General features: G+C 36.1%; 1 protein-coding gene across 1 annotated transcript in view; it reads left to right on the forward strand.

Annotated features, from left to right (window-relative positions):
• Nucleotides 1–24,028, forward strand: part of LOC121488699 (disintegrin and metalloproteinase domain-containing protein 5-like) — a 142,664-nt gene that overhangs the window by 57,032 nt on the left and 61,604 nt on the right. Inside the window, exon 14 of the mRNA XM_041751040.1 lies at nucleotides 18,825–19,020. Within this exon, the coding sequence (XP_041606974.1) occupies nucleotides 18,825–19,020 (196 nt within the window). The remainder of the gene's footprint in view (nucleotides 1–18,824; nucleotides 19,021–24,028) is intronic.

A 24,028-nucleotide genomic window follows, 5' to 3' on the forward strand; every position in this document is an offset into this window, starting at 1 on the left:
TAGATCTCTCATCCATTTTAGGTTTATCTTTGTGTATGGTGAAAGAGAGTGGTCCAGTTTCATTCTTCTGCATGTGAATGTCCAGTTTTCCCAGCACCATTTATTGAAGAGACTGTCTTTCTTCCAATGGACAGTCTTTCCTCCTTTATCAAATATTAGTTGACCATACATTTCAGGGTCTATTTCTGGGTTCTCTATTCTGTTCCATTGATCTACGTGTCTGTTTTTGTGCCAGTACCACACTGTCTTGATGACCACAGCTTTGTAGTACAACCTGAAATCTGGCATGGTGATGCCCCCAGCTATGGTTTTCTTTTTTAAAATTCCCCTGGCTATTCGGGGTCTTTTCTGATTCCACAAAAATCTTAAAATAATTTGTTCTAACTCTCTGAAGAAAGTCCATGGTATTTTGATAGGGATTGCATTAAACGTGTAAATTGCCCTGGGTAACATTGACATTTTTACAATATTAATTCTGCCAATCCATGAGCATGGAATATTTTTCCATCTCTTTGTGTCTTCCTCAATTTCTTTCAGAAGTGTTCTATAGTTTTTAGGGTATAGATCTTTTACCTCTTTGGTTAGGTTTATTCTTAGGTATCTTATGCTTTTGGGTGCAATTATAAATGGGATTGACTCCTTAATTTCTCTTTCTTCAGTCTCATTGTTAGTGTATAGAAATGCCATTGATTTCTGGGCATTGATTTTGTATCCTGCCATGCTACCAAATTGCTGAATGAGTTCTAGCAATCTTGGGGTGGAGGCTTTTGGGTTTTCTATGTAGAATATCATGTCATCGGCGAAGAGGGAGAGTTTGACTTCTTCTTTGCCTATTTGAATGCCTTTAATGTCTTTTTGTTGTCTGATTGCTGAGGCGAGGACTTCCAGAACTATGTTGAACAGCAGTGGTGAGAGTGGACATCCCTGTCTTATTCCTGATCTTAGGGGAAAGGCTCCCAGTGCTTCCCCATCGAGAATGATATTTGCTGTGGGCTTTTCGTAAATGGCTTTTAAGATGTCGAGGAAAGTTCCCTCTATCCCAACACTCTGAAGGGTTTTGATCAGGAACGGATGCTGTATTTTGTCAAATGCTTTCTCTGCATCTAATGAGAGTATCACATAGTTCTTGGTTTTTCTCTTGCTGATATGATGAATCACATTGATGGTTTTACGAGTGTTGAACCAGCCTTGTGTCCCGGGGATAAATCCTACTTGGTCATGGTGAATAATTTTCTTAATGTGTTGTTGGATCCTATTGGCTAGTATCTTGTTGAGAATTTTTGCATCCATGTTCATCAGGCATATTGGTCTGTAATTCTCCTTTTTGGTGGGGTCTTTGTCTGGTTTCGGAATTAAGGTGATCCTGGCCTCATAGAACGAATTTGGAAGTACTCCATCTCTTTCTATCTTTCCAAACATCTTTAGTAAAATAGGTAAGATTTCTTCTTTAAACGTTTGATAGAATTCCCCTGGGAAGCCATCTGGCCCTGGACTCTTGTGTCTTGGGAGGTTGTTGATGACTGCTTCAATTTCGTCCCTGGTTATTGGCCTGTTCAGGTTTTCTATTTCTTCCTGCTCCAGTTTTGGTAGTTTGTGGCTTTCCAGGAATGCGTCCATTTCTTCTAGATTTCCTAATTTATTGGCGTACAGCTGTTCATAATATGTTTTTAAAATCGTTTGTATTTCCTTGGTGTTGGTAGTGATCTCTCCTTTCTCATTCATGATTTTATTAATTTGAGTCTTCTCTCTCTTCTTTTTAATAAGGTTGGCTAATGGTTTATCTATCTTATTAATTCTTTCAAAGAACCAACTCCTGGTTCTGTTGATCTGTTCCACAGTTCTTTTGGTCTCGATATCATTTAGTTCTGCTCGAATTTTAATTAACTGTCTTCTTCTGCTGGGGGTGGGGTATATTTGTTGCTTTTTCTCTAGTTCCTTTATGTGTAAGGTGAGCTTTTGTATTTGAGTTCTTTCCAGTTTTTGAATGGATGCTTGTATTGCGATGTATTTCCCCCTCAGGACTGCTTTTGCTGCATCCCAAAGATTTTGAACGGTTGTATCTTCATTCTCATTAGTTTCCATGAATCTTTTTAATTCTTCCTTAATTTCCTGGTTGACCTTTTCATCTTTTAGCAGGATGGTCCTTAACCTCCACGTGTTTGAAGTCCTTCCAAACTTCTTGTTGTGATTTAGTTCTAATTTCAAGGCATTATGGTCTGAGAATATACAGGGGACTATCCCGATCTTTTGGTATCGGTTCAGACCCGATTTGTGACCCAGTATGTGGTCTATTCTGGAGAAAGTTCCATGTGCACTTGAGAAGAATGTGTATTCAGTTGAATTTGGATGTAAAGTTCTGTAGATATCTGTGAAATCCATCTGGTCCAGTGTATCATTTAAAGCTCTCGTTTCTTTGGATATGTTGTGCTTAGAAGACCTATGTAGTATAGAGAGAGCTAGATTGAAGTCACCAAGTATAAGTGTATTATTATCAAAGTATTTCTTCAGTTTGGTTATTAATTGGTTTAAATATTTGGCAGCTCCCACATTCGGGGCATATATATTGAGGATTGTTAAGTCCTCTTGTTGGATAGATCTTTTGGGTATGAGATAGTGTCCCTCTTCATCTCTCACTATAGTCTTCGGGGTAAATTTTAATTTATCTGATATAAGGATGGCAACCCCTGCTTTCTTTTGAGGACCATTTGAATGGTAAATGGTTCTCCAACCTTTTATTTTCAGGTTGTAGGTGTCCTTCTGTCTAAAATGAGTCTCTTGTAGACAGCAAATAGATGGGTCCTGCTTTTTTATCCTGTCTGAAACCCTGCGCCTTTTGATGGGGTCATTAAGCCCATTCACGTTCAGAGTTACTATTGATAGATATGAGTTTAGTGTCATCATATCTATTCAGTCCTTGTTTTTGTGGATTGTTCCACTGAACTTCTTCTTAAAGGGGAATTTTAAGAGTCCCCCTTAAAATTTCTTGCAGAGCTGGTTTGGAGGTTACATATTCTTTCAGTTCCTGCCTGTCTTGGAAGCTCTTTATCTCTCCTTCCATTTTGAATGAAAGCCTTGCTGGATAAAGTATTCTTGGTTGCATGTTCTTTTCATTTAGGACCCTGAATATATCCTGCCAGCCCTTTCTGGCCTGCCAGTCTCTGTGGAGAGGTGTGCTGTTACCCTAATATTCCTCCCCATAAAAGTCAGGGACTTTTTTTCTCTTGCTGCTTTAAGAATCTTCTCCTTATCTTTGGAATTTGCAAGCTTCACTATTAAATGTCGAGGTGTTGAACGGTTTTTGTTGATTTTAGGGGGGGATCTCTCTATTTCCTGGATCTGAATGCCTGTTTCCCTTCCCAGATTAGGAAAGTTTTCAGCTAGGATTTGTTCAAATACATATTCTGGCCCTCTGTCCCTTTCGGCGCCCTCGGGAACCCCAATTAAACGTAGGTTTTTCTTCCTCAGGCTGTCATTTATTTCCCTTAATCTATCCTTATGGTCTTTTAATTGCCTGTCTCTTTTTCCTCAGTTTCCCTCTTTGCCATCAACTTGTCTTCTATGCCACTCACTCGTTCTTCCACCTCGTTAAGCCTCGTCGTTAGGACTTCTAGCTTGGATTGCATCTCATTTAATTGATTTTTAATTTCTGCCTGATTAGATCTAAATTCTGCAGTCATGAAGTCTCTTGAGTCCTTTATGGTTTTTTCTAGAGCCACCAGTAGCTGTATAATAGTGCTTCTGAATTGGCTTTCTGACATTGAATTGTAATCCAGATTTTGTAACTCTGTGGGAGAGAGGGCTGTTTTCGATTCTTTTTTTTTGAGGTGAGGTTTTCCTTCTAGTCATTTTGCTCAGTGCAGAGTGGCCAAAAACAAGTTGTATTGGGAAAAGGAGAAAAAGAGAGAGAAGGAAAGAAAAGAGAAAAAGAAAAAAGAGAAAGAAGAAAAAAAGGGGAAAAAGAGAAGCAAAAGAGAAAGAGAAAGAAAAAAGAAAAAAAAGGGGTGGGGTGGGGTGGGGGAAGCAATCAGAAATCAAGAAGAAAGAAAGAAAAAAAAGCACAAAACAAAACAAAAACAAAACAAAACAAAAACAAAAAAACAAAACACGGGGGAGTATCTTCCGATTCTGTATACTTTAAGTCCCTTGACTTCGCCTGGAACTGGTCCGTCTCGCTGGTCTTCTGGGGGGAGGGGCCTGCTGTGCTGATTCTCAGGTGTTAGCACTTGGGGGAGCTGCTCTGCCCCTGCCTGGTGCAGGGCTCAGTGGGGGTTGTTCACCCCGTGAGGCCCCGGGAGGAAGCCACAGTGGCGGGGGCAGCTCTGGGACTCTGGAGTCAGCCCCCGCAGTAGCTCCGGGGCTCTCCGTCTGCAGGGCCTGGGGGCTCCCAGGCGGGGCCACTGATCTGCTCAGCTCCAGGCAGGAGCGTCCTTGCTGTCCTGGGCCCTCCCGGCCTCTGCCTGTCCCTGGGGGAGGCCGGATCCTGGGCTGTGTCCCGGCGCCCTGTGCTCCGGAGCCTGCGCTGTTGGATTAGCGCTCCCGGCAGTGCAGCCCCCTCCGCGGAGCCGCAGCCCGAGCCCCTCCGAGCTGTTCCCGGAGCCGCGCAGCCCCCTCCGCGGAGCCGCCGCCCGAGCCCCTCCGAGCTGCTCCGGGTCCCGCCGAGCGCTGCAGCCCTTAGGGAGCTCGGTGCATCTCCCGGGGCGCAGTTCCTCTGTTACTGTCCCAGGGAGCCCGAGGGCATCCCCGCCTTTCTGGGGATCCTGCTCCAATTCCCCGGGAGGCCTTTCCGCCCGGGAAGGTTGGTGCAGCTCCTGCTCCTCCGGGACGGGGCTCTCCTGTCCTGGGGACACTCGCCCCGGCCTCAGCCCGGCTCCTCGGGGCCCCTCCCCCTTGGAGGCCTTTTGTGTCTTTATTTCTTTTTCCCCGTCTTCCTACCTTGATAGAAGCGCGAACTCTTCTCACTGTAGCGTTCCAGCTGGTCTCTCTTTAAATCTCAGGCCGAATTCGTAGATTTTCAGGATGATTGGATGGTTTTCTAGGTAATTTGATGAGGACAGGTGACTTGGAGACCCTACTCTTCCGCCATCTTGCCCCTCCCCAAGCTTTACATTTCTTTTTTTTTTTTAATTTTTATTTATTATTTATGATAGTCACACAGAGAGAGAGAGAGAGGCAGAGACACAGGCAGAGGGAGAAGCAGGCTCCACGCACCGGGAGCCCGACGTGGGATTCGATCCCGGGTCTCCAGGATCGCGCCCTGGGCTAAAGGCAGGCGCCAAACCGCTGCGCCACCCAGGGATCCCCCAAGCTTTACATTTCTAATTCTCATTTAATTCTCCACATTTTGTGCTATTGACATCACACTTTGCATCTTTTTATATTGTGCATCCTCTAACAAATCGTTGTAACAGTATTTATAATATATAACTTTTTACTTTACTTTTACAAAGTCTTTTAGCTTTTGTACTACAGATAAAAATATTTTTCTACCATTACAGTAGTAAGATATTCTGAATATGAGTCTGTTTTTACATTTACCAGTGAGTTTTGTACTTTTATATGTTTTTATAAGTTAGTGTCCTTTCATTTAATTTTGATGAAATCCCTAGAGATTTCTTATAAGACAGGTCAAGAGGTGATGAGCTCACTTAGCTTCTGTTTATCTGAGAATGTCTTTAACTCTCTTAATTTCTGAAGGACAGTTTTGCCATGTATAGTTTTCTTATCCAGCATGTTTTTTTCTTTTGGCATTTTAAATTTAGCACCTCACTGTCTCCTCGTTTACATTTTTTTTTTTTTGCACAGAAATCTCCTGATAACCTTATATGGATTCCCATATGTGTAATTTTTCTTTTCAATTTTTGCTTCAAAAGTTTTCCTTTGACTTTTCACATTTTAATTATAATTTGTCTTGGGCAATCTTCTTAGATTGTTCTTGCTTGAGTCATTTTAGCTTTCTGTTCCTGCCTTTCTATACCTATTCAAGATTTGGGAAATTTTTATCTATTATTCTTTAAAAAATCTTTCTACTTTCTCTCTTCTTTCTCCTTCAGGGACTCTCAAAATATGAATTTAATTTGCTTATATTGTCTCATAATTCATGTAGGCTTTCTTCACTTTTTTTTTCTTTTTGCCCACGTAACTGGCTAATTTCAAGTCAATAGTATTCAAGTTCACTTATTCTTTCTTCCACATGATTGATTCTTATGTTGAAGCCCTTTAATGAATTTTTTATTTCTGTTATTTTCTTCAACTTGAGGATTTCTGTTTAGGTCTCTTTAATGTTTTCTATTTCTTCATTCATTTTATTCTTACATGTTTTCCTGATTTTGTTCGGTTATCTATATGTGTTCTCTTGCATTTCATTGAGTTTCTTTAAGATGATTATTTTGAATTTTTGTGAAGCAACTCATGGATCTCCATTTTTTTAGATCTCCATTTTTTTGTGGTTGGTTACTCTAGCTTGATCAGTTTCTTTTTATGGTGTCATAGTTGCCTGATTCTTTGTGATCCATGTAGCCTTGGTTGATATCTGTGTGTCTAAAAGAGTAAACAACTCTTGCAGTCTCTATAGAATGCTTTCTGCAGGTAAAGATCTGTCAATTCCTAGGCTGATGGGATTAACTCCAGAATTGACAGTTGATGGGTTAGAGCCATTTTACAAGACTGTTGCTGGGTCTGTAGTGAGATCTGTAGTTATTGAGCTTATTAACCTTGGGCTTGGGTGGGCATGGTCCTATTTGATCCCTATATGGGATTTCCTCTAGTACTTTGTTCAGTAGGATGACAGTGGAATAAGGGTATGCTTTAGGGCCCATAATTGGAGGCTCACACAGCATCTTATTACCAGTTGTGAGCATGGGTGTGACTCCCACTAGGTTCCCAGGAGGGCTCCTGCCAGATCACTTGATGGATCCTTTGTGGGCAAAGATAGCCCTGACCATGGCTTTGAATGGCTGGAACTGTGTTCCTGTGCTCTTTCAGGGCCCATGACCAGGATTGAAGTCTGGGGGCCTAGCTCTGGAGGCACAGGTGGGCATGTCTCCTGCCAGGTCCCTGAGTAGGCTGGAGAACTCTCTGATAATGGCTGATAATGGGGCTAGATCCAAGTTTTCAGCCATTTCAGGATCTTCTTAGGCACAGTCTAGAATATATTCTGCTGGGTCCTTGTGTTGGGAGGACAGCTATGGCTTGTGGGGAATGAAGCTGACAATTGGGTCATTTCTGGATCTCCAAGAGTACATACAGGAGTGTATCCTGCTGATTTTCTCATCCAGCAGGAATACTGATGGACTGCAGCTGTGAGGGGATTAGAGTCAAATATAGAAGTTTTTCCGGATTTCTGGGAGTATAGACAGAAGTGTTTCCTGACAGGTCCCTTTGTTGGCAGGACTCTTAGTGGATTGAGGCTGGGAGGGGACTACCACATAATATGGGGCTCTTTTTTGGCTTCCAACACAATTGGGAATGTCTCCTGTGAAGTTCCTTGACTGGCAAGATTGTTTGGGGACTGGGAGAGGGGCTGGAGCTAAATATAGGGCCTGTTCTGAATCTTTGGTACAGATGAGAGTGTCTCCTGTCAAATCCCTCTATCAGCAGGATGGTTCTCAGGCTGTTGCTGGTAGGAGCTGGATCCTAGTCACAGGACCCTTTCAAAATAGTCAAACTAAGTGTGTGGTGCTTACCTCCAGGTACTCCTGGACCACAGCTGATTCTGGGGCAATTTGAGGGTGTACATCTGGGATTAAGGTTTGTGTGCTTCTTACTCATGCATGGGTGGATGTGACTCCTGGGTACCTTGGCATATGATACTTATAGCAGGATCATTGCCGCTTGTGGCTGAGACAAGTCTTCAGGTATAGAGCTATTTCTGGGTTTAGTTGAGTCAGCAAGTAGCTGCCTGGGTGAGGGCAACTCACCCAACTCACCCAACTTTTCAAATTGGGTTTCCTCAGACTTAAAGTTCACCTGGGTTTTGGTGTCTCCTACCTGGATTACAGAGCTTTGCTGGAGACACTTTTGTCTGTGGATTGCTGTCATGTATTATTGCTGAATGGAAATATGAGTAGAGGATTCTTATTCTGCCATCTTGTGACATCATTCTTTGGATATGCTTTTAAAACTAAGTTGTAGGATACAGAAGCAGTTTCAGGAAACTGTCATTCTCAAAAAATTATAAGGGTTGACCTCTTTGAATTAAGGCAATGTTATAAGAAGAGAACTGAGAGCAATAAAATTGATGGTATATGAAATATTACAGATAAACTACATTTGCAACTTATGCATGAAATCAACACTAATCTTAGTGAATACCTAAATTTCTGTCCCTCAAATGAATCATAGAGTTGGAGGACAAATATTAAGCAGGTAGAGCCAAATGTAAGGATTAGACCAGAAGGAAAAATAGAAAAAAGATGGTACTGGAAATATTAAGTTTTCTTAATATCAAAGAAAAATTGGTGTAATTCAGTTAAATGTGGCAGCTAGACACCACTCTTCTTTGTTCATATCCTTAAAACTAATGTGCAGTAACAAAGTGTGGAGAAAACAACAAACAAAAGATACAAATAAAAACTCAGTGAAATTTAGATGAAATAAAAGGTTGACATAAGGAGCAGATACTCATTTACAGTTTATTTTCAGCTTGAAATTGTTTACTCACTATTTCAGAAAATATTTTACCCCATACTGAGGGGTATTACAGAAGATTAATACTTAAACAAACAAATATTTAAAAGATAATTTCAGATAGTGATGAAGTGATTTAAAAATGAATTAGGGCAAAAGAATAAAGACTGAGTGAGGGTGTATTTTAGAAATAGCTCTGTAAGGCATGACATTCGATCTAATACCTCAGTGACAAATAGAAGTATTGGTGTAGAGGATTCAAACAAAAGAAAATTAATAGAAAGATTCTGAGAATGGGAAATGAATCAAGGAAGAAGAAAAATGGCTTGTTATGCTCTTACAATTTAATGACCGATAAAGAAATAGTGTATCGGACCTAGTATCCATGTCTTTCCAGAATTGTTCAAACATGTTTTTCTGCTCATTGATACTGATTAAAAGACAAAAGTGCCTAATTAGCATTTACTTCCAAAATATGGCTTCTTTATTATAAATGCCAATTCAAACCATAGTTAGGCAAGGTAGTTATATTATATAGGTTTCTAGAACATGGTGGACAAATCAGACATTTTGTAAACTGGCTTCTGTTTTAAAGACAATAAAATAAAACTCTGGTAAATAACTTTGTAAAAATGAAGAATTCATATACGATATGATCAAGTAATTACTCGATTTGCTATAGAACATGGTCTCCTGGACTGAGTCTATGTGACTATACCCAGGTATGCTTGGCAATGGTTTTCTGCTTAATTTGAATGGTAGATTTTTTGAGATGCAATGTTTCATATGCTCTTTCTGGAGACAGCAACTACTTATCTTTGGCAAAGCTTTGGCTAGCTTACTAATGCACCAACCATCTTGTATTTGTTTTGCTTTGGTCTACTTGGGCTCCCAAACCTTAATGAAGCATTAGGATATAAGTTTTGCTTTGTGCTCTGTTTTTTTGAAAACCTGTACTATGATAGACAAGGTCAGAGTGGCAGGCAAGAGTCAGAATCTGTATGGTTATGTTATATTATTTATCTATTACTGCATAATATATTACCCCCCAAATTAAAATACACATTTTCCCTCATAGTTTCTGTGGGTCAGAAATCTGAGTGTAGCTTTGCTGGGTCTTCTGGCTTATGGCCTCCCACAACCAGACTAAAAATCATTGATATAGAATACTTATATCACACTGTCAAACAACTTAACCAAATTTACACTAAAGAATCCTCCATCCAGCAACAGCAGAATATATAGACTTTACAAGCACACATTGAACATCTTTGAGGATGGACCATATGCTAGGCTATAAAACTAGGCTTAGTATATTTTAAAAAACTAAAATAATACTAAGTATATTTTCTGATATCAATAAAATAAAAAATCAACAAATAAAGGAAATTTAATCTACAAATTTTAGAAAGTAAATATATTTCTCCATAATCAATGTGTCAAAGAAGAAATCACAAGGACATTAGAAATACTTTGAACTGAATGAAAACTAAAAAACAACATATTAAAACATGGCATAAAGGTAAAGCAGTGCTTGGAGGGAAATTTTTACTTATAGATACTTATATTAGAAAATATGAAATAAATCAATAGTGTAATCTTGTGCCTTGAAAGTCTATGAACAGAAGAGCAAATTAAATTCAAGGCAAATATAAGGAAGGAAATAAAGTTGAAAGGAAATCAGAGAAACCAAAATTGGTTCTTTGAGAAAAATAAATAAAATTGGATAAACATTTACCTAGACTATGAAAAAGAGGTTTCACAGAAATGTAAGCGGAGAATCAGTACTAATAGTACCTAATTTTAAAAAATTATAAGGAAATCTGCTGGCCTGCCATATCCAGCAAATTAGACAATTTAGATAAAATAGGAAGACACAAATTACCAAACTGACTTAAGAAAAAAGTAGAAAATCTGAATGGAGAAGTAAAGAAACTGAATCAGTAACTTAAAATCTTCCCACAAAGAAAAGCTCAGGTCCAGGTGAGTTTATTGGTGAATTCTATCAAACACTTAAAAAAAAGAAAGAGCACCAATACTCCACAATCTCTTCCTGAAAATATGAGAAAAAAATCTTTCATTTTCTGAAGATATTATCACCTGGTTACCAAAGACATCACATTAAACTGTAGACTAATATACCTCATGAATATGGATGCAAAAATTCTAAAAAAGTTACAAGCAGAATCAAGAAACATATGAAAAAGATTAAACAGCATGACCAAGAGGGATTTATCTTTGTAATATAAAGTTGGTTTAATTAATATAACACACCATATTAATCAAAGGAAAAGAAAACACTTGCTAATCTCAAAAGATGCAGAAACAGAACCTACTCGTTATAAAATTACTAACAAATTAGAAATGGGAAAGAACATAACCTGGTGGAGAGCATCTGTGAAAAATCTAGAGCTAACACACTAATGACAAAAGTCTGAGTGTTTCCCCCTAAAATCAGAAACAAAGCAAGGATGTAGGCTCTCATCACTTCTATTAAAACATTGTACTAGAGATTCCAGAGAGTACAGTCAAGTAAGAAAATGAAATAAAGTCATCAAATTTGGAAGAGAAGTGCAACTAATTCTCCTTGTTTGCAGATGAAATGACCTCGTATGTAAATAATCCTAAAGAATCTACCAAAAACACCTTTTAAATAAATGAGTTAGTCAAAGTCACAGGATACACAACTATACAAAAATGAACTGTATTTCTATAATAATAGAAGTGAATAATCTGAAAATTAAATTAGGAAAACAATTTCATTCACAATGGCATAGAAAAGTACTTAGGAACACATTTAATAAAAGTAATGTAAAACATATACATAACAAAACATTGCTGAGAAAAATTAAAAATCTAAATACATAGTAAAATGTTCCATGTGAATGGAATGAAAGACAGTATTGTTAAGACAACAATTTTCCTCTTTGTCAGAGGTCCCCTGGTACTATCCCCAGGTTTAATGAATCAGTAGGACTCAGAGAATTCAGCATATAGCATACGTATCACTATGCATTATTACAACAAAAGGATACAAAGCAAAGCCAGCAAAGGATATCTTTCCAGTTATTTGTGTCCTCATGAATTTTTCATCAGTGTTTTATATTTTTCAGGATCCAGATCTTTTACTTCCTTGATTAATTTTATTCCTAAGAATTTTACTCTTTTTGCTTCATGTTGTAAGTGGGATTTTTTTCCCTTAATTATTTTGTAGATAGCACATTCTTAGTATGAAAAAACTGATTTTTATATTTTTATTTTGTATCTTGGGACTTTACTGAATTCATTTTTTTCATTTTTTTTTTTTTTTGTAAAGTCTTTATAGAGTTTCCTTTATATAGGATAATCTCATCTGCAGAGACAACTTGAATTCTCTTCCAATTTGGATGCCTTTTTTTTTTTTTTTCTCTTGCCTAATTCCTGTGACTTGGACTTTCAGTACTAATCTAAATAAGAGTTATGAGAGAGGGCAGCCCGGGTGGCTCAGTGGTTTAGCGCTGCCTTCAGCCCAGGGCCTGATCCTGGAGACTTGAGATCAAGTCCCACGTCAAACTCCCTGCAAGGAGCCTGCTTCTCCCTCAGCCTGTGTCTCTGTCTCTGTCTCTCTCTCTGTGTCTCTCATGAATAAATAAATTTAAAAAAAATCTTAAAAAAAAAAGATGAGAGGGGGCAGTTTTGTCTTACTAGCCAAGGGCTTGTTATGTATGGCTCTTATTATGTTGAAGTACATTCCTTCTATACCTAGTTGTTGATAATTTTTATAATGAAACTATGTTGAATTCTGTCAAATGCTTTTTTTATATCTAGTGAGATGATCATATTATTTTTTATTTAAATTCAATTAGCCAACATATAGTTCATCACATTTTTATCTTTGCTTTTTTAATGTGATATATCACATTTATCGAATGGTATATGTTCAAACATCCTGGAATCTTAGTCATAAATCTCAATTGGTCATGATGTATGATTTTTAATGTGCTATTGAAATCAGTTTGCTAGTATTTTATTGAGAATTATTATATTTACGTTCATCAGGTTAAAATTATACTGGCATTTAGTTTTCTTTTCATATAGTATATTTGTCTGACTTTGGTATTAGGATAATTCTGGCTTCATAAGATGAGTTTGGAAGTTTTTTTCCTATTCAATTTTTTGGCAGAGATGGAAAAGGATTAACATTTAGTATTCCTTAAATGTTTAGAAGAATTCATCTGTGAAGCCATCTGATCCTGGGCTTTTCTATGTTGGGAAATTTTTAACTGGTAACTGATTTGATCTCTTTACTCATTATTGATTTGTTCAGATTTTTCTATTTTTTTCATGATTCAATCTTGGTAAATGATTTCTAGGAATTTATCTCTTTCTTCTAAATTATATGATTTGTTATGTAGTATATATATAATTGTAGTCTCTCTTGTGTTCTTTTGAATTTCTGTGATATTTGTTGTAGTGTCACCTCTTTCATTTATAATTTCTATGAATCTTCTCTTTTTTTCTTAGTTTAGCAAAAGGTTTATCAATTTTGTCTTTACAAAAACCAGCTTGCAGTTTCCCTGATGTGTTCTATTGTTTCTCTCATCTCTATTTTATTTATTTTTGTTTTAAATTTTATTTGTTTTTTTTTTCTGGTAACTTTGAACTTAGTTTGCTCTGTTTCTAGTTCCTTGACGTGTTAAGTTGTTTAATTAAGATTTTCCTTCTTTTTATTGTTGATGTTTGTCACTGTGAACATTTTTTTTTCAGAATTGCATTTAATGCATTCCTTAGTTTTTGAATTGTTATATTTCAATTTTTCATGTCTTGAAATTTTTTTGATTCTGTTTGATTTCTACTTCAATACATTATTTGTTTGGGAGTAGGTTGTTTAATTTCCACATATTTGTGATTTTTTTCTGCAATTATTTCTAGTTAACATCATTGTGATTAGAAAAGAAATCTTGGCATAATTTCAGTCTTCTTAAATTTGTTAGGGCTTTTTCTTTTGGCCTAACCTATGATCTACCCTGGAGAATGTTCCTTGTGCACTTGAGGAAAATTTGTATTCTGCTGCTGTTGGATGGAACATTCTGCATTTTTTGTTACGTCCATTAGGTCTATAGTGTTGTTCAAGCCCACTAATCCGGTACAGATTTTACTTTTTGGATGATCTAGCCAATACCGAAAGTAGAGTGATGAAATTGCCTACTCTTTTTAGTTCTGTCAATATTTGTATATTTAGGTGTTCTGATGCTGGGTGCATGTATATTTGCAGTTGTTATATCCTCTTAATGAACTGACTTCTTTATCATTATATAATAAGTCTCTTGTGACTGTTTTTGACTTGAAGTCTATTTTATAATGACATAAATTTAGCCCTCCCTGCTATATATGGTTGCTATTTGCATGGACTATGTTTTCTATCCCTTCACTTTCAGTTTATGTGTGTCCTAAAGGTTTAACTGGATCTCTTAGGTAGCATATAGTTTGATCTTGTTTTAATTAATCTGCTTACTATGTATCTTTTTATTATGATTTATTTACTTTAAATTTAAGGGAGGATTTGCTATTGCCATAGTATTGTTTTTTGGTAGTTTTTTAATAAAGATTTTATTTATTTATTCATGAGAGAGAGAGAGAGAGAGAGAGAGGCAGAGACACAGGCAGAAGGAGAAGCAGGCTCCACGCAGGGAGCCGGACGGACGTGGGACTAGATCCAGGGTCTCCAGGATCACGCCCTGGGCTGAAGGTGGCGCTAAACTGCTGAGCCACCAGGGCTGCCCTTTTGTAGTTCTTTAATCCTATTTTTCCTTTTTTTAGTGTCTTACTTTGTGATTTGATTATTTTTATGTGGTAGTATGCTTTGATTAATTTCTCTTTATATTTTGTATATTCACTATAGATATTTATGTGTGTATCTGTAGGTGATTACCACAAGCCTCACACAAGACATAATTTATAATTATAACATTCTATTTTAAGGTGATGACAACTAATTTTGATCTCATACAAAAACTCTTCCCCCCATTTTATGCTATTGATTTAATATATTATATCCTTTTATAGTTTGTATCCATGAACAAATTATTATAGCTATAATTATTTTTAATACTTCTGTCTTTTAATTTTTATACTAGAGTTAAAACTTTATGCATCAACTATTAGAGTAGTGGGAGTATTCTGAATTTAACTATAACTTACTTTCACCAGTGATTTTAATACTTCTATATGTTTTCATATTGCTAATTAGAATTTTTTCATTTCTACTTGAAGACCTCTCTTTAGTAGTTTTTGTAAGACACATGAACTCCCTTAGATTTGTTTATCTGGAAAAGTCATCTCTTTTTCATTACTGAAGGATAGCTTTGTTGGATATAGTATTATTTTCTATTTTTAAAGATTTATTTCAAATTTATTTTAGAGAGAGAGAGAGAGAGTGTGTGTGTGTGTGGTGGGGGAGGGTCAGCAGGAGAGGGAGAAAGAGAGAATCTCTAGGAGACTCCTCAATGAGCTCAGAGCCTGACACACGTATTGATGTCATGATCTTGAGATCATGACCTGAGCTGAAATCAAGAGTTGGACGCTTAACTGATAGAGCCATGCATGCATCCCTGGATATACTATTCTTGGTTAGTATTTTTTTTCCAGCACATTGAAAATATTATCCCATTTTCTCCTGCTCTGCAAGGTTTCTGTTGAGTAATCTACTTATAGTCTTATATGGCTTCCCTTGTATGTGATGAGTTGCTTTTCTCTTACACTTTCAAAATTCTGTGTGACTGAGTTTTGACAATTGATTTGTAATGTGTCTTTTGAAGACCTCCTTATGTTCAGTATACTTAGAATTCTTTTGGATTTATGTACATTTTCCTCTCTAGATTTGGGAAATTGTCATTATTTCTTTACATAAACTTTCTGCCCTTTCTCTTTTACTGCTTCCTTCTAGGACTCCTATAGCACATATGCTGTTTCTTTTTATGTGTTCTATAAATACCAGTTAGGGTTTAATCTTTTTCTTTTTTTGTTCTTATGACTGGAAAATTTTAAATGATTGCTCTTGAGTTCACTATTCTGTTTGATCAACTGTGCCCTAGAAGCTTTTTAATAAAATTTTTTAGTTCACTCGTATTCTTCAGATCCAGGATTTCTGTTTGGTTCTTTTTTAAAAAATAATTTTTCTTTGTGAAACTTCTCATTTTTTTTCATGTATCATTTCCCTTATTTTATTTGTCTTTCTGTGCTTTCTTATCTGAGCTTAAGGTGATTCTTTTAAATTTTTTGTTAGATTTGTTTGTTTCCTTTTCTTTCATTTGTCTTCCACAAGAGCTTTGTTTCATTCCTTTGGTGGCATCATGTTTCCTTGATTCTTTACATTTCTGGAAGCCTTGCATTGCTGCCTTCACATTTGAAGAAGTAGCCATCTCTTTCAGTGTTTAGTAATTGGCCTTGAGAGAGAAAGAAGCCAATCACCAGTCAGCTCAGCTAGAGTTTTGGGGGATCTCTCAGACCTTTTTTAGGAGTGTGCTTGTTCTACTCTTCTCCTAGGGTTGTTCCACACCTCCTAGGAAGTGAGAGATCAGGATTGTACACCGTCTTTCAATCCCAGAAAGCCAGTCTGGCTATGGAGAGCCTCTCATAAATTTTCCCTAGGTCAGTGCCCTAAAGTGTTCAAAGTTGTGCAATTCAGCAGAGTCAAGCCAGGGGCTGATATCCATGTGTTGGCTGCAGGATTGCGCCCACTTATTGGAGGGTCTATAAGCCAGTTAATTGGATATGTGGCTGGTTCACACACTGATTGTTGTGAACTCCCATCTCTTTCCCCTATTCCTAGGTGTTCCCAGACTATTTAAGTATGCCAAGTACCTCAATGTTCTGAGTGGAGTGAGACAAAAGTAGTCTCATGGGCAGTGTTTTGTAGTGCTTGGAAAACCATGTTCTCATTACTTTAATTTTTCTGTCAGAGAAATCACCAGCCAGGACAGTCTCTCTTAGCATTGAACTGTGCCACCTTTTGGGAGGGGTGATATGGGTAAAGTGAAAATGTTCTTCTTACCATCTTCCAATACATCTACTCTCAGACTTTTTGCTTCACCTGGGACTTGAACCTTTCAGTCAGATTATCTCATTCATGGTAGTTGTTTAAAATAGGCATTTCTATGTATATGCAGCCATGAATCTCCTATTCTGACATTTGCTGATGTATACTCCTCTTTTTTTTTCATTAGTAGGCACGATTTAGTCATAATTATTCATATTAAGTATAACTTTTAAAAAATTAACTAACCTACTGAACACAAGCAATATAGCAGATTACCAAATTCTCCATCATTGTTGCACCAAAAAGTAATAACTTAAACCAGATTCATATATCAACAGAGATGTGTGTATATCTGCTGTTAAAACTGGAGTAGTAGTTGTGATTCTCATTAGTCCTTGGGCCTAATTATCGATATGGTATATAGCTCAAACTATGAGTTTTCTTATATACACAGTACTCTATGATGCAGTCAAGACTGGTGTGTTGGTCAGAGGCAATAAATTAACCATCCGCTCCTCATTTAGTTGAGTAAAGGGACATAGTCCTGACAATGAATTGCACATTACATGTACAGACTGACAGTCTTGACTAGAATAAAAATAAATTGAAAAGAAAATTTAAAAAACATAAGAAGATTTTAGGAGAAAACATTCTTAATATTTAGGAGGAAAATGGAGTCATCCATTTTTAGGGCCATTTTGGAATTAAGGAGCAAAGAAAAGAAACATGAATACCTTTTTATATGAGCCAGGAGGATGATAAAACTTGGTTCCAAGAGCATTTGAGGAAAGAGATTTTAGGAACTGGGTATTTATACATATTGAAAAAGAAGTTTGGTGAAAGAATTCAATCTGGAAAGGTTACACATTCTATGATTCCAAATACATTCTGGAAAAGGACTGTAAAAACTGGTTGCCAGGAACCGAAGGGGAGATGCATAGGCAGAGCATGAAGGATTTTTAGGGCAGCAAAAATACTCAGTATGATACCATAACAAAATATACATGTCATTATACATATGTTTAAGCCCATAAAATATATAACAATGAGAAAGAAATTTCATGTAAACTATGGACTTTGACTGATTATGATCAGTGTTATGTAAGTTCATTGATTGTAACAAATGTACCACTCCAGGCAGAAATGTTGATAAGAGGAGGCTTTGTATGTGTGGGGCAGGAGTTATATGGGAAATCTCTGTACTTACTTACTTACTCCTCATATTTTCTGTGACCCTCAAACTGCTATAAAAAATCAAAACAATAGAAGAAATTAGAATAAATGTAATATTGCCATTTATATATATTTATAAAATGAAGCATATTTCAAAGAAACTGGTATTAATATTTTTTTCTATTATGCTTATACGTATTTTCCTTTAGAAATAATTTTGATCATTTATTTTTATTTGAATGCTAACTACATAAGCTTGGGTGACTCAAGCACTGTTTTGTCTTCCCACACATCACTTGAAGAATTTGTGTCAGAATTGCTATATATAGCAAATATTTGTGACAACATGGAAAAAAGTATGTAGAAAACCTATTTTGGGAATTGATAAATGTTATAGAAGCTAGGCCTCTAGGATCTTTGAAAGCTAGAACAAATTTGACATAGTTTGTATGGGGTACTGATGATAGCCATGAGAATTGGAGCTTAGGTTGAAGAAAGGGTTTGTAGCGATATTTGGAAGTTTGTGGCAAAGACACGTACAGAAAGGGAATACTGTATGAAATCTACAAACTTTTTTCTAAATGCTTGTGACCCATATGTATTATTTTGTAAATGGTTGCTGATTTCTGCTTGAAGGGACAGCATATGGAGAAACCAAAGGCTGCCATGTAAGCATAGCCATAATGGATCTAAAGTAATTTTTAAGTAGTTTTTATATTAATTACTTATTAATTTTTATATTAATTGCTTTTGTCCTTTTTATAATTATGGCAGTCTACTTATCTTTGAATTTCCCAATTCTCTCACAAGTGTTACCGGCTCCTTTTTCTACAGTAAATTTAATTATTTAAATTTCCACGCAATGCTTAAGTAGTTAACAAGATCATTTGTTTTCTCCTTGCTCTTAGCAACTTAGAAAAAAGATAAATGAAAAATTAAAGCCTGAAGGAAAAGGAAACTGAGTATCACTGATGCATAATCTTTTCTTATGTTCCTCTTTCCCTGCTAGCTAAGACCAGGTGGTATACCGTGCAGGAAATCTTTGGATGAATGTGATTTCACTGAATACTGCAATGGGGTTTCCTCACACTGTGTGCCTGACACTTATGCACGCAACGGACAAAGTTGTGAATCCGGTGATGCCTTTTGTTATGAGGGACGATGTCGGACAGCTAACAAACAGTGTAAAAAATTGATTGGTGGAGGTAATGATCAAAACTTTCTTTTTTGTTCCTAAATTCTGATTATTCTAAGCTTCATTATTCACTTGTATAGGACAAAAATATAAATATAATTTGTTAATGAGTGAAATCTTGCCTAGTGTGTCTTAGTGTTAAAGGAAATAAAATTTTCTTGATTCTGAAAAGCAAAAAACTCCTTAATTTACGTGGAATTCTTGTTTGCAAAAGAAGAAAACTCAAGTGGAAATGCAGCTTCTCAGAATATTATATAGAATTGGTGGTGGTGATGTTTAATTTAGGCTTAAATGAAACATGGGGTTTGACTAGAACAAAGCAGGACTAATAACTAATTGGGTGGATTTCAAGTGTTGGTGTGTGCTCAAACGGGCTTGCTCCTGAGTGAGTGTTTCAGTTTATGTCCTGTCTAGTTCAGTTTAATAGCTTCCTATAAATGTATAGATCATTAGCTTCATTGAAATATACAATTTCCTGAATATATATAGTTCATATTATTTGAGAGAGTAAAGTGTTTTATTTCAGTCCTCCATTTAGGCCTTCCTTAGACAGGTCATAGGTATTGTGTACCTATGTAAGTATTATGTAGATCTATATGAATGACAGGAATTTAAGGAGGAGATGAGGTTTTGGTGATAATTATGATTTTGTTCTGCTTTTCTATCAGAATCATAGTTGTGCTGTCTGGCAAGACAATGGTGACATTAGACTAGTACATAAAACATAATTGAGATATAAACAAATGGCCAGTAAAATAAGTAGAAACAGATCCATGATTCAATGTTTCCCTAAGTAAAATTAGGAAATTAAATTTCAGTGCTAGTCAGATAAACTTAGATCCACATAGTGGGATGTCAACTAGGTATACCTCAAGTTATTTATCTTGTTTACTGTTTCTTTAGTAATTTGAGTGATTTAAAGCTCTCTGTGAGAGCTTCAGGTGTTTAAGTACAATAGTCTTCTCCCAAAGTATTAAAAATTTCTTGGAGGCAAGTATAACATTTGAAGCATCTTGATTTTGAAGTAATATCTCTTCAGTCCTATTGACTATTTATGTTAATGCATCTAGGATATGATAAGTCAGGGCCTGATTAACAGTTAGCTTTTGTATTTATTTTTGAAAAACAATCACATTCTGTGAGCATTTTTTTAGGGGGAAAAGGAAATTGATAATTTTGGAGTTGAAAAATTTTTCTCAACCATAACTGTATTTCAATCTAAATTAACTAAAATTCTTTAACTAGGTCATCTGTGATCTATCATGGACACTGGTGAACCAGAATGGTCTTGTGTTCTGAAGAAGGCATTAGCTTTCCAAGATAAGAATAACATATGATTTATAGGCAACAGCCAATAAAAATCTTTTTGCACATAGCTCACACAAATCAGTATTTGCCACTAAATTATTAGTTTCTGGCCAAAATATGCTTATGGGGTAAAATGTATGTCCTTTTCTAAGTTCCTTAGCACATTTTCTTTTTGTACAAGTCTAGCTCCTACAGCATACTCTTCAGTGTTATTTCTGCACATCCAGAAACTTAATATTTAGGTATAATATAAAATGATGTTAAAGTTTTAGCATCATTTAGTTTGTGGTGATGTTTATCTTCTAAAAGGGAGGAAATCTCATTAGTTGTAAAGTCACATACATTATTAGGGGTATTTGTCACAAAATTAGGTTGTGTAACACCTGAACTCAAAAAGAAGTCGCTGGAAATTATTAAGAACAGCAAACAAGATAAAAGAATGAGAAATAGTGACTAAGGGACTTATAGAAGTCCCACCAATGGGACTAATATATGCATTATGAGAGTTCCAGAAAAAGAATCGAGAAGGAAAAGATCAGGAAGCATTCCTTTTGCTTGACCTAGTCTGTTATTGAACCTCTCTAGTACATTTTTCAGTTGCTAGTGTAGTGTATTGTCAGCTTCATGATTTCAGTGTGGTACTTGGGGATCTAGATGAATGGATCAAGTCTTTGCCTCCCAAGGGGGAAGCTAACAGCTGGGATCATTTATCCATTCATTTGGTGGTTAATAGAGGGAGTACCATTCATTGGTAACTACTAGCTCAAGCTGCTACACCTGTTGTCCCTGGGCATCTAGACAGTTCAGACCAAACAGAGCTCCCACAACTGGAAGACGGATTTCAGATCTTTGGGCAGCTCCCTTGAAAATGTATGCATGTTCGACCTCCAAGCAGATCCTTCTCTGCAGGGTGAAACAGAGAGCTAGATGGTCTCTTCCTGCTTGTAAGGTACTGCATTGTAGTAAGGTCTCTGACAACAGGGTGTCTTGAATCTCCCTACTGGCATTGGCAAGTCTGGTTTTGCATTCTCCCAGAGTAAAAGAGCCTTTCATTTAATTTAGGGTTCATCACAAAGAAAATTAATCCATGAGTTGAAGCTGAATTGGTGAATTTGTGAATGGAAAGGAGAGTCCAGGGCTTCCTACACTGGCATGTTGCTGGTGTCTTTTTTCCTCTGGAATATCTTTTCCCTCTAACATGATCAGGGTATAATTGACATATAATGTTGTGTAAGTTTAAGGCATGCAACATGTTGATCTGATAACATTTATATATTGCAAAATGATTAGCACATAGCATTGCTTAACACCTCCATCCTGTCATATAATTACCATTTGTTTTTGTGGTGAGAATTTTGAAGGTTTACTCTCTCGGCACCTTTCAAGTATGTAATACAGTATTTATAAGCTATAATCAACATGTAGTACATTTGATCTCTAGAATTATTAATATTATAACTCGAAGTTTATACCCTGGACTAATATTTACCTCTTTCCACTACCCAAAGCCCCTGATAACCACCAAAATGCTCCCTGTTTCTCTGTTTGGCTTTTTTAGATTCCACATATAAGTGGTAACATATAGGATTTATTTTTCTCTGATCTATTTAATTTAGCATAATACCATTAAGGTTTATCCAGATTGTCTCAAATGGCAGGAATTCCTGCTTTTCATGGTTTAATAATATAGATATATCACATTTTCTTTTATATTCATTCCTTCATTCCTATACAGGTTGTATATATATATGTTGGCTATTGTGAATAAGGCTGCAATGCACATAGGAGTGCACATACCTTTTTTGAGATCCTGATTTCAAGTCCTTTGGATAGATACCCAGAAGTGGAATTGCTGGATCATATGATAGTTCTATTTTTAAGATTTTTAAAATTTTTATTTTTTAATTTTTATTTTTTTTATGTTTTTAAGATTTTGAGGAACTTCCATACTGTTTTCAATAGTGACTGTTCCAATTTACGTTCCCATCAACAGTACACAAGTATTCCTTTTTTTCCTGAATCCTTGACAACATTTGTTATTATTGCCTTTTCTGTAATAGCAAACATAACAGGTGTAAGGTGATACCTCATCGTGGTTTTGATTGGCAATTTCTTGATGGTCAGCGATGTTGATCACCTTTCCATGTACCTGTTGATTATTTGTGTGTCTTCTTTGCAAAATGTCTATTCAGGTCCTTTGCCAATTTTCTAATACATTTATTTTATTTTTTTCCTACTGAGTTGTATGAGCTCTTTATATGTTTTGGATAATAGTGCTTTATCAGATATATGATTTGTAAATATTTCCTTTCCTTTTTTAGGTTATCTTTTCACTTTATTGTTTCTTTTGCTATGAAGCAGCTTTGTAAAAGGTTTGATGTAGTTTAACATATATATTTTTGCTTTTGTTGCTTATGCTTTTGGTTTCATATCCAGGAAATCCCTGTCAAGGCCAATGTTAAGGAGTTCTTTCCTTGCATTTCCTTCTGGGAGTTTTATTGTTTTAGGTCTTATGTTTCAGTCTCCAATCTATTTTGAGTTCATTTTTATGAGTGGTGTAAAGTAGATGTTTAAATTCATTCTTCTCCATGTGGTTATACAGTTTTCTCAGCACTGTTTATTGAAGAAACTTTCTTTTCTCCATTGAGCTTCTTGGTACTCTTGTCATATATTAGTGGGCTGTATCTGTATGGTTTATTTCTGGGCTCTTGATTCTGTTCCATTGGTCTCTCCATTTTTATGCCAATACTATTACTGTTTTTTTTTTTTTTTATCATTGCAGCTTTGTAGTATAGTTTGAAATCTAGGAAATATATTGCTTCTAGTTTTTTACTTTCTTGGGATTACTTTGGCTATTTGGGCTCTTTAGCATTCCATAAGTTTTTCTACATTATGATTCCACTTTTGTTTAGGTCTTTTCTTGATTTTTTCTTTTGATTACTTCTTTGAACCATTGGTTATTCAGGAGTATATTGTTTAATCTGCACATATTTTTAAAATTTTCCAGTTTTACTTTCTGTTATTGATTTCTGGTTTTCTACCATTGTGGTCAGAAAAGACTGTCAGTCTTCTCAAATTTTCTAAGGTTTGTTTTGTGACCTAACATGTGCTCTGTATTAGATAATGTGCCATGTGCATTTGAGAAGAATGTGAATTCAAATGTGGTTGAATAGAATATTCTGGATATGTCTGTTAGTTCCCTTTGGTCTCATGTATGATTCAAGTTCAACATTTCCTTGTTGATTTTCTGTCTGGATAATCTATCAATCATTGATAGTGGTGTATAGATTTCCCCTACTATTACTGTATTGTCATCTATTTCTCCCTTCAGAGGTATTAGTATTTCCTTAATATATTTAGGTGCTCTGTTGTGGGGTGCATATATATATTTAATTGTTATATCTCTTTAATAAATTGACCTCCTTATAATTACATCACTATCTTTGTCTCTTGTTACTGTTTTATGACTTAAAGTCTATTAATAGATATAGCTATCCTGGCTCTCGTTTGATTACCCCTTTCATGAAATATATTTTGTTACCCTTCATTTTGAGCCTCTATATGACTTTAAAGCTCAAGTGAGTCTCTTGTAAGCAGTGTAGTTGGGTCTTGTATTTTTGTCTGTTGAGCCACTCTATGCTTTTGATTTCAGAATTCAATACATTAATGTTTAGAGAATTGTTGATATATTCCAGTGATGTGTGGGGCCT

The sequence above is a fragment of the Vulpes lagopus genome, chromosome 4, assembly GCF_018345385.1.
Source record: "Vulpes lagopus strain Blue_001 chromosome 4, ASM1834538v1, whole genome shotgun sequence".
NCBI lineage: Eukaryota > Metazoa > Chordata > Mammalia > Carnivora > Canidae > Vulpes > Vulpes lagopus.